The sequence below is a fragment of the Fukomys damarensis genome, unplaced genomic scaffold (genome assembly GCF_012274545.1).
Source record: "Fukomys damarensis isolate Sample0158 unplaced genomic scaffold, DMR_v1.0_HiC HiC_scaffold_17, whole genome shotgun sequence".
In the NCBI taxonomy this organism is placed as follows: domain Eukaryota; kingdom Metazoa; phylum Chordata; class Mammalia; order Rodentia; family Bathyergidae; genus Fukomys; species Fukomys damarensis.
The window spans coordinates 23798782-23810638 of NW_022900929.1; the positions used below are offsets into that span (position 1 = coordinate 23798782).

Consider the following 11857-nt stretch of genomic DNA (forward strand, 5'->3'; position numbering starts at 1 on the left):
GAGGCAGGAGGATCGCTGTGCATTAGACCAGCCTGGGCTACATAGCGAGTACCAGGTCAGTCTCAACTACATAGTGAGACCCTGTCTCAAAAAACCAAAAACCAAAACAAAACAAAAATACAATAAGGTAATTTATATTTTTCCAAATTTCAAAAAAAAAATTTGAAACACTGCCATAGAAAATCTCAAGCATGGTCACAAGGGGAAGCAGTTAAGAAATAGAAACAACACAAGTGGAGGTGTTACCCTTAGGATGGAATAGGACCACATCTTTCTCTGAAACAGAAGCTAACACAGAGATGTAGAAAGGGGAAAGAGTTGATGGGATTCATGTCCAGGGGCCTCTACCTTCTTTGTGAAACAGGACCAGCTAAGAGTGTCAGGATCACAAGAAGCCCAAGGAAACTGATGAAGCTCTGTGTCTATATTTTCTCTTTGACTGACCGCAGTCACTAAAGCAGAGAGTCGGCTTTATATTCTGAGGTCAACACAGATGCCAGCGTTTCAGTCACACAACAAATGCTGGCTGACTGGATACAAAAAAACCTAGCAGAAGGCATTAGGCCGGCTTCACCTTCTTTTGATAAGAAGTTTTAGTTTCTAGGGTGCTCAGCAAAGGAGTAACATCAGTCCCCATGCTCACTGGCTGTTTCATCTTTTAACTATACCATAAACCTTTTTTTTTTAGATAATACAAACTGCCTTTGACTAACGAACCCCACTTTTAAGGAAACGTTAATTTCCATAATGCAAGGAAGTCAACAGATTTCTACTACTCTGTGTTTTATTGTTGTGCTACATGGGTATGCTGGATGTTACAAGAATGGGGGAAATAATGCTTCACAGCCCTGTGCCCAGCCACACATATTACCATGGTTACTCTTTCCCAGGAACCATGCTATCTCCATCCTTCTACCCAAGGACCTCAGTGTCTAAATAAAAGAACTGGCATACCTGTAATACCAGCATTCCAGAGACTGAGGCAGGAGGATCACTGCAAGTTCGAGGCCAGCCTAGGCTACTAATGAGTACAAAGCCAGTCTGAACTACCCTCAAGACTTTGTCTCAAAAAACCAAAACCAGAGCCAGTTCAGCGGCACCACATCTGCCTTGCAAGCACAAGGTTCTGATTTTGATTTCCAGTACAAAAAATAAAAAAAAAAAAAAAAAAAAAAAAAAAAAAAAAACAACCTCAAAACAAACAAAAAAACCCACTCCCTTCCAAAAGAAAGGACCAAGAATGACACAATCACACTACTGTTACACAACCCCTAGGCAACTCCTTTTACCGCTCTGCCAGCTCCCAATCCTCCTGGATCTGCTTTTGCCTGGCTTTCTGGTACTCCTCCCTCCAGCATTTGGAGCAGAAGCCTTGCCAAGCAGGGTTGCCGTAGTAGCCACATCCTTTCTTGCACAGGAGCTCCGATTGGTCCACATGAATTCCTCGGCGTTCAGACTTAAGGCTCATCTTCTTCCTGCTAACCAAGGGACAAACAAGAACATGTTAAAATGAATTCCCCATCATCCTACTAACTAAAGTCACAGCAAGTATGAGCAAGAGTATACCTGAATACATGAGGATCAAGCTGGAAAGAAGACAGAAAGTGAGGAGGGACAGAGGGAAAGGTTCATAAAATAGCAAATATATTAATAAAAATGTTGCTTATTCCCTACTCAAACTATAAAGAACACTGTAAGAAAAGACTAGTGCTGGACTAAAGATGTAAACAGATGACCAGAAATTAGAGATATCATTAAAGAAAACATAGAGGGGGAAGCTTCCTTACATTAGATTTGGCAATGGTTTCTTGGATATGAAACCAAAAGCAAACAGACAAATGGAATTTCATCAAACTTTAAAACTTCTACACAGAAAGAAAACAACAATGAAAAGTGAAATGGGAGAAAATACTTGCAAACTATGTATCTGATGAGAAGTTAATCTCCAGCATATATAAGGAATTCACTGTAACTCTGCAACAATAAAAAAAAAAAACATGGGCTGGGATTTAGCTCAGTGGTTCCACTGCCTGCCTCACAAGCGCAAGGTCCTGAGTTTGATCCTGGTACCAAAAAACAAAACAAAACAAAACCCACAAATGGGCCGGGGATTTAGCTCAGTGGTGCTGCCACCTGCCTCACAAGTGCAAGGTCCTGAGATTGATCCCTGGTTAAAAAAACAAAACAAAACAAAAAACCCCACAAATATTCAGAATTTTAAATGGACAAAGAAAAAAATTAATGAATTGGACAAAGAATGCGAATAGACAAGCTGGGCATGGTGATGCACTCCTATAAGCCCAGCACTCAGAAAGCTGAGACAGGAGGATTGCCATGAGTTCAAGGTTAGCCTGGGCTACATAGTAAGTTCAAGGCTAGCCTGAACTACACAGAGACCCTGTCTCATAAAAACCAGACAAACAAACAAACAAATGGCCAACATATGAAAAGACACTATCACTAAGCATCAGGGAACTGCAAATCAAAACCACAAAGAGCTATCACTTCACACCCGTGTTAGGAAAGCCACCTTCAAAAGAACCCTGCCAAAAACAGGTATTGATGAAAAACTGTGGAGAAATTAGAACCTTTCTGCACTATCTGAGAAAATGTAGTATTATAGTCACTATGGAAAACAGTATGGCCATTTCTGAAAACAAGAAAAATAGGGCCCAAGTCTAGAGATGCTTGTAATTCCAGCTACTTAGTAGGATGAAACAGGAGGATCTCTCGAGCCCAGGAGTTCAAGGATATTGCAGGCCAAACAGGCTCTGAAAAAAAAACAATTAAGACCGGAAGCACCAGGCTGGGGATTTTAGCTCAGTGGTGGTTCTGCCACCTGCCTCACCAGTTATCAAAAAAAAAAAAAAGAAAAAAAGAATAGAATCACCATGTAACTCAGCAATCACACTTCTGGTTATGTAGTATCCAAAAAAACTGAAAACAAGATCTCTAGGTGATATTTACACACTCATGTTCATTGCAGCATTATTCACAAGTCAGAGAAAGAAGCAAGCTAAATGATGCATAAATAAATTATGCCATATATATGTATGTATGTATGTAACTATTACTTAGGAAAAAAATCTGGTCATAAGCTATAAGGTACATAAACCTTGAGGACATTATGCTAAACAAAATGAACGAGTCCCAAAAGACAGCTACAGTGTGATTCTTCCTACAGTACCAAAACTCTTAGTGACAGAAAGCAGAGCAGTGATGGCAGGGGCAGGGGTGAGAAGGTAAAGAAAAGCAGCTGCTCAATGCATGGGTGGAGGTCAGTCTCGCCAAGGGACGAAGTTCCAGACCCCACTGTGCCGCAGTGCATGTGCTAACAATGAAAACAGCTAGGATGGTAAACTCCACATTACACGTTCTTTACAAGAAAAAGTACATTTTCATTTTATTTAAATAACAGATCTTTCTTAGCTGCTCCCAAAATAAAGGTCTACATTTTTGTCCCAAGGGGCAAAGTGCAGTCCTCTCATCATACTCGCAGGTGTATCCAATCATGGGTCATGAGCCACAATGTGGCGCTGGGCATTGCTAACAGCCCCATGAGGTCGTGGACGTTTAATAGCTGTGTGATGCATAGTGATATTTTACTGCGCAAAAGCAGACTGGGCGGACAGCACCAGAGCTGTGCAGGGCAGGGCACAGTGCATGGTCCACAGTCTCAAGGCTGTAGTCAGTGGAAAGGACGCCAGAGCCACCTGGCCAGTGAAATGCAGCCAACACCAGTGACAACACTCCAACCCCCGCCACGAAGGTGTGAGTGTGCACGTGAGAGAGACGAGACAGATAGAACCTGCAAAGACTGCCATGGTATTATTAAGCAGGGTGCAAGTCTTTTTATGTAATTACTGAACTTGAGCTTGTGTTATTTTGTAAAACAACTTAATAAAATTAAGATAGTTTTTTAGTGGTTGTAGTGTAAGTACGAAAATTGCATCAATCTTTTTTGGCTCAGGATATTATAATTACACATACAACACGGCCAATACTAGAAAAATAAATGGTTGGTTGCTGCAATCATTCAACTCAAAGAAAAATTTGATCATATCTCTACTAGACTTTTTTTCTTTTTGGTATTGGGGATTGAACAACAAGGCCTTTGGACTGTTACATCCCCACCTTTTTAAAAAATTTAAAATTTTGACATGGTCTCACTAAGTCACTGAACTGCCCAGACTGAATTCAGACTTGTGATCTCCCATCTCAGCTTTCTAGGGTGCACTGTTTTTTAGTGTACTTTTGTAAGACTGCCCAGAGAATACTGCTCACTTCAAAATCACACCTTGTTTGTGGCATTACTTTTAGCAGTATGTACATGTTTTGTTTTTGAGACAGGGTCACACTGTGTAAATCAGGTTGACCTTGAACTATGTAGCCCACGCTGGCCTCGAACTCATAGTGATCCTCTTGCCTCAGCTTCCCAAATGCTGGGATTACTTGGCAGCACCACCACACCCAGCCTTGTGAACAGCTGTTTTCAAGGATGAAGCATAGAATAAAATTAGATAAAAAAATTTTTTTTAGATAAAAATTTCTAAGAAGCACCTTGACAATTCACTGAGAACTGCAACCACTTCTGTCAAACCAGACATTGTTGCACTGTTTCACAAAAGCAAGGGCAAATATTCCACTAGTGCTGTCTATGTTGTCCTATTTTTTTTAATGTTATATTAAATATTTTGGGGGAGGGTTTTGAGACAAGGCCTCACTATGTAGTTGAGTGTGACCTGGAACTCACTATGTAGCCCAGGCTGGTCTTGAACTCACAGTGATCCTCCTGCCTCAGCCTCCCAAGTGCTAGGATTACAGGCATGCACCACCATGCCCAACCCACATGTTTTTATTTTATTTTATTTATTTTTTTTGGTACCAGGGATCGAACTTGGGCCCTTGCACTTGCAAAGCAGGCAGTGAAACCACTCAGCCAAATCCCTGGCCCTTAAATCTTTTTAAAAGGAAATTTGTTCATACATCCACTGTATTTTTTATTTGATATATACTCAGTGCGCCCCAGGGAAGCCAGAAAATGGGCCCCTGTGCTTGAAGTATTCTCAGTACTGTACACTGTTTGGCTCAAAAGGACCTTGCTTCAATGCTATAAAAGTGAACACTTTATCTTGGCTGAAGTAATTTAACATCTACCAGAAACTGAATGTAATTAAAGTAGTAGCATGGTTTTTACTGTTAAAGTACCATTCAAGGCTTTCAAGAATCTAGGGCAAATTGACAGTACCACCCATCTGCCATCCCTCACCATATGCCCAGTACTGCAGCAGGTACTTAACATAGTTATTAAATTCTCACAAAGCCAAGTCGATGTTAGGAGAAAACTCAGGTTCAGATAAACTTTTGGAGGTATATAAATCCTATGGATTTAGATCTAAGGTCACACAAGTTCAAGCTAAAACCTAACATACAATCTTCACAAGCTCCAATGTTAGTTTTCTTCTTCACTGTATCACATTTAAATTTACATGTGCACAGTACCACAACTATTTCATTCACACTGATGTCATATGGTCTTCTTCTTCCCATAAACAAACGGACAACAAGCAAGAGAAAGGTGGCACTTGATGGTGTGCATTCAAGAAACTCAAGCGTGGACACAAAATTAACTCTCCATCATGGGGATTCTACCACTTGTTCTGCACAGACATTTACTAAATGTCAACTTCATGATAGGACTGAGCTTGATGCCACAGGTAATACTGCTGACAGAACATTTCTGGCCCTCAGAGAGCTCAGAACACAGCACTAAGGCAAGTATTCTATCCGAGTGACACTCCCAGCCCCAGACCTATTTGGTAAAAAATAGAGCCCAGAGTTGCTGTGATTTGGATCTCGAATGTTCCCCTAATGCCCAGGCAGGCTTCATCCCCAGCCTGGGTATCAATGGGAGGTGGTAGAACCATGAGGAAGTGGGGCCTGGTGGGAGACAGTTAGGTCCCTAGGGGCCACTGAATAGGATGTGGGGGCCCTGGCCCTTCATCTTCCTGTTCTCTGCTTCTGGCCACCAAGAGTTAACAATTAGGACTTCTTCACCATCCCAGCCATGATGCCCTGCCTTGCCATCAGCCAGCTGAACGTGGACTGAAACCTCTGAAACACTGAGTCCAATAAGCCTCTCCTCCTGAGCTGTTCATCTCAGATATTTTGTCACAGTGACAGAAGGCTACCACAACAGAGTTTGTCTTCCAGCATGATGACTGAGGACAAGAAGTCTACTTCTCCAAAATCAGCTGTAAAAATGAACAAAACTTCTACACTCTGCGGTCAGATCTGTGTGTGCACTCTACCTGGAGGCCCTTGGCATATTTTTTGTGTACACATGAGCTCTCCTGGGCACAGCAGAAGTCTTACTGGCTGGAGGTATCGGAGTATAATCTCAATCTGCACAAATTAACAACCTCTAGATAAATACAAAGGTGTGTGGCAGACACAGGGGTCACCTTTAGAAGGGAGTTGGTCCTAAAACAAAATCAGGAGAAATGGAACACAGACATCAGCAGCTGCAGAGAGGACACTGCACAGATTTACTCTAGCTATAAAGCCTGAAAGGCACACAATGAACACTACTTTTGAGGAAGCTTGAAAGCAAACAGAACTGGGGAAGAAGACCAGAATCAACCTACTACTGAACACTCAGTGAGATGTCTATTTCTCCCTCTAGTGTCACCAGGCTGCACAGAAATGGGAATGAGCAGAGGGATCTCCTCTAGCTCTGGCCCAAGGCAAGAGAAAGGGAACTCCTGCCTTGCAGAGAATACACAGACCTCTCCCTCTGCCTGCCTACACCCTTTCTACTGAGAACAGAGCCAAGCAATCATGTGGCACTGCATCAATGGCTAGAATAAGAGACAACAGGAGCCTAACTGGCTACTCCACATTCTCTATCCTCCCACTAACTAGTCCAAAGGTGCAGAGCATGTGGAAGTACATAGCAGGGTGGGACAGCTACATCCACAGTTTTCGAGACTGGAAAGAAAAGCCCCCTACCCCCACACCCTGCAAAGGGAACAAAAAGTACAGGAGAAAGTGCAAGACAAAGAGACTCAAGTAATTTCTAGCCAGGTATAGTGACATATGCCAGTAATCCTAGCACTCTGGGAGGTCGAGGTAGGAGGATCACAAGTTCAATTCCTTTCTGGGCAACTTATTGTCTCAAAAGAAAAGAGGGGGCTGGGAATGTAGCTCAACGTGAAGGTCCTGGGTTCAATCCCCAACAGCCACCCCCACCACACATACACAAGCAATTTCTGGGCTCACCTTTAGGCTGTGCAGGCATGGGTCTGATGCTATTCAGTGCCAAAAATGTCAAAATTAGAAGTACAGTACTGGATAGAAGACACACATTAAACAGAAGGAAACAGCAGTACAAAGGCTTTGAATAAAGAATTGACATTGGAACAGCAGCCCACAGTACTTGCACCCAAACTTGGCAACAAAAGAAAAATATTTTCCTCTGTGAATGACACTTAAGAAAAATGAAAAGACTAAGTACAGACTGGGAGAAAATACTTGAAAGTCACATACTTGACAAAGAACTTACATAACCAGAACATATTAAAAGACTTTCAAGACTCAGTTATAAGAAAACAAATCACCAAAAAAAAAAAAAAAAAAAAAAAAAAAAAAAAAAAAAAAAGCAAAAAGCCAAGGGTGCTGGTACACACTTATAATCCTAGCATTCTGGAGGCTGAGGCAGGAGGGTCAAAAGTTTGAGCCTAGCTGGGCAACTTAGCAACACCCTAACTCAAAATAAAAAGGGGTGGGTATCAGCTCAGTGCAAAGGCCCTGGGTTCAATCTCCAATACTGCAAAAAAAAAAAAAAAGCAGAACAGACACTTCACCAAGGGAGATGTACTTACTTGTTGGTATCCTACTTCTGTGTTAAGAAGTCTTTGCCACAGATTGTCTTTCAAGGGTGTCCATATATCAAACAGCCTTACAAGAAAAGGACAGTATCTCGTGCCAGAGTGGAAGGCAAGTCTGTGTACTGCACAGTATGTAGTAAACATGATGTCCCTCTCTGTGTCAAAGGTGTGGCAGGTTTTTCTGCCTCTCATCATGAGATTTTTGGGTCTCTAAACTCAGGTTCTTCAGCTGTGACACTGCACTGCTAGGACCTGCAGAGCACAAGCAGTTCATATGAGTCAACATTTGTGCTGCTGATGTCCTGGGAATAATCCAGTCCTTTCCCTCTGACTCTGAAGAAGGCCAATATGTTCTGCCAGCATTTATGAAACTGCTACTTCTAAGTAGGATAAAAACACGAGGCCTTCACTGTTCTTTTTTTTTTTTTTTGGTACTGGGGATCGAACTCGGGTCCTTGCACTTGCAAGGCAGGTGGTGGAACCACTGAAATAAATCCCCGGCCCAGGCCTTCACTGTTCTTGACAACATGGGTGGTAGTTAAGTACATGAAAAAATGGTTCAATATCATTAGTCATCAGAGAAGTGCAAATGAAAACCATCATGAGGGGCTGCAGACTGAGCCTGGCAGCAGAGCAGAGTACAGGGCCCTGGGCTCTGCCCCCAGTACCGCAAAACAACATGGAATAAGAGAGCACCCACGCTGGGTGGCACAGCAAATGAGGTGGGAATGCAGAGCACTGAGCCCTTGCACACCCAAGTGCAGTGTGAAACAGTACAACATGCACCTATCACATGATCAAGTAATGCCACTGCTGGGTATGACTTAAAATTCTGTGCATGTGTGTTTTTACAGTAGCTTTGTCTATGAACTCCAGGAAAATGGAAACTAAAATATCCTCCAGTGGGTGAAAACATAAACTGTTCCATACATACAATGGGATGCTACTGGAAAGATAGTATGAGGGCATCCAACAGCTTGGGTGAATCTCAAAGCCTTCCCACTGAGTGAAGAAGCCAGCATCTCAGTTCTTTTGGGCTGGAAAGCTGGCTTATAAACTGCAGAAATGAGTTTCTCACAGCAGAAGCTGGACAAGACACTGGCAGCTTTGATGTCTGGTGGGACTTGGTTCACGGTTCACTGCAAGTGTCTTGCGATGTGTCCCTGGCTGGGGACAGGAGGACTAGAAACCTCTCAGTAATTTTTTCTTAGGCCACAATCCTTGCAATGGGGACTCCACTCCTCAAACCTAATCATCTCTTGAAGGCCTTCTGACATCTAGTTTCATCGCCACCTTGAGTTTAGGGTTCCACCATGATTTGTGGGAGGTACTTTCAGGCCATAGCAGCCAGCTGTAAAAGCTTATGTACTATTGAGCTCCAATTAGGACCTCAGGGTGGAAGAAGATGTGCGAATAAAGCAATAGGACAAGAAAATTATTCTATTTGATGATGGAACTGTTTTTTATCTAATTGTGGATGTGTATGCATGCATAACTTTGTTTTAAGATTCATAGATTGTATACTCCCCATAAATCAATTTTACAGTTTTGTTTTTGTTGGTTGTTTTGTTTTGTTTTGTTTGTGGTACCAGGGTTTGAACTTGGACCCTTGTGCTTGTGAGGTAGGCAGCAGAACCACTGTGCCAAATCCCCAGCCCACTATAGCATGATTTTTTTAAAAAAATCCCAGCAGGCAATTTCTGGGATAGAATGAACAGGTGTACAGATGAGGAGACAGAGATACTAGTCAACAGACAGCTACTGCCAGAGCAACACTGTGGGGCTAGAAAGGGGTAGAGAAGAAAATCCACTTTGCAGGTAGGATCTGCAATAGTTAAAAGTGACTCGTCAGGGAGGGAAGCATCCAATTAGGAAGAACTCCAAAGTTTACAAAATACTCTGTTCTGCCCCCACATAGTTAAAGCCCTCCAAGAACAGGGTTTAGATCCAGCATATGAGTCATTTATAAATAGCTTGGGTTTAAAGAGTCCTAGAACATTAAACTGAAGAAACTTTAAAGGTCTCCTAGTTTGTCCTATTATAACACAGATGAAGACACTGAGCCTGGGAGGCTATGAGTTGCACATCCGAAAAAGTAGAAAGTGGCAGGGATGTTATTAGAGCCTGTACTTGGTATCCCAACTCCTGGATTCCATTAAACTTTTCAGAGTCTGAAAGAATTTTCTCACCATGATCACCTGCGGTCCTTTTCTTCCCTTCCAATAGGAATGCGCACAAAGAAATACCTGTCATTTCCTATATCATTTCAGGCAATTTAAAAAATTTTTGTGCTACAAATACCATAGCACAGGTCTATGTCACTAAAATGGACACATCTGGGGGAGTCTGCCTACCACATGTGCAAGTCACACCCTTTTATCAGGAGACTGTTCCTCTAATCCACAAAGACAGGCTGCCAGCAGCTAGGTCTGGGCACCACAGACAGCCCCCCCCCCGAGGGTCACAGCTGATTAAACACAAAAGGTCACTGCAGTCAAGCTGCGTTCATTTCTTTCGTAGTTTTAGAAATGGGACGAAGCCTCTCCTAACTGCTGCAAGAGTCATATGGTGTGACCATCTTCTGTCAAGTGCTCCAAGTAACAGGATAGCCAGTCTAAAGAGTGAGAGATACATATCAAGACGCAGAGAAAAGCAGCTGAATAAAAGGACTTTGCAGGTCCTGAGCAGCTTCAATCTCCTAGTTCCAATTCCTGGCTACCAAGGTTTAGCTACATGTCACCCTCAGATTCTGAGACATATCTCTTGATCCCCTGCCGTTTCCTTCCCTCTTTTTTTCAGTACTAGAGACTGAACACAGGGCTTTCACACGAAACTACACTCCCAGTCCTTTTTTATATTTTTATTTTGAGATAGGGTCTAAGTTAGCCTGGTTGGGCTCAGTCTTGTAATCCTCACGCCTCAGCCTCCCAGAGTGCTGGGATTATGGCATAGCTCTGTATCTTGACTGTGGGGTTACAGAATCTACATGTGTGATAAATTTGTATAAAACTATATACATATATTCTACAGATGCCAGTTTCTTGGTTTTGATATTATATTATAGTTACACAAGATGTATTTGTAAGGGGGAAACTAAGTGAAGAGGACAGAGGACCTCTCTGTATTATCTTTGCAACTTGGAATGAATCTATTACTCCAAACCTAAAAGTTTTTAAATAAAATTATTTTAAAAATTTTAATAAAACATCTACAATTGGACCAATGAACAGACCACTCAGTTCATTCTCTTGCTTCTGAACATGGAGAACAAGGTGAGCAAGGGCACCAGCAGAAGAGTGCACCACAGTCCAAAAGGCTAGGAGTGGCGCCAACGGCTCTATCAGGGCCAGGAATAGCAAGTCCGCTCAACATCCCCAGGCCAGACATCCATGCTGGACACACAGTGGAGCATGGTGTTGCTTCTGGGTCATTATGCTACAATCAAGTGTGGAAAAACCCCAGCACCAACCACCTCAGACTTGAGTCTTCTTTCCTGGGCAGACCCACCTGTCCCTAAATGATGGGCAACAGTCCAGAGGAAATCTGGTGCCACCCCCACTTGCCAGGAGGACCGGGGGAGGAACCCTACCCCTGTGTGGCACTACACCCCCAGGAGACTGATGTCAAGAAAAACAAGTCAATTCACAGATCTGAGTGACTTCCCACTGTCCTTCACAGGAGAAAGCTGCTTCCTGTGCCTGGTTCAATGCTAGTGTTCACAACCCATTCTGGGGCAGCTTACCAGGGCTTCACTGGAAACCTCCAATCAACTCTGCAACACGATAAGCCATCCCTTTCCCTCAACTAAGAAATCAAACTCATGCCTAGAAGTGTTTCTTAAATTTATTTTTCAGTAATAGAAGTAAAAGATGCTCACTATAAAAATCTGAGACAGGGCTGGGGACCTGTCAGTGGTTCCGCTGCCTGCCTCACAAGTACAAGGTCCGTAGTTCGATCCGGTAGCAAAA

At 42.7% G+C, this 11857-nt stretch overlaps 1 protein-coding gene across 4 annotated transcripts in view; it reads right to left on the reverse strand.

Moving 5' to 3' along the window:
• The window catches only part of LOC104862775 (BTB/POZ domain-containing protein KCTD7), a 95309-nt gene that overhangs the window by 40603 nt on the left and 42849 nt on the right, over positions 1-11857 (reverse strand). For 2 of the 4 annotated variants that reach the window (XM_010625006.3, XM_010625005.2), the window contains exon 3: positions 1290-1478. In XM_010625006.3, coding sequence (XP_010623308.1) covers positions 1290-1478 — 189 coding nt within the window. Of the gene's footprint in view, positions 1-1289; positions 1479-7883; positions 8286-11766; positions 11786-11857 lie in introns of those variants that run through there. The other 2 variants (XM_010625010.3, XM_010625008.3) reach the window with 2 other exon arrangements.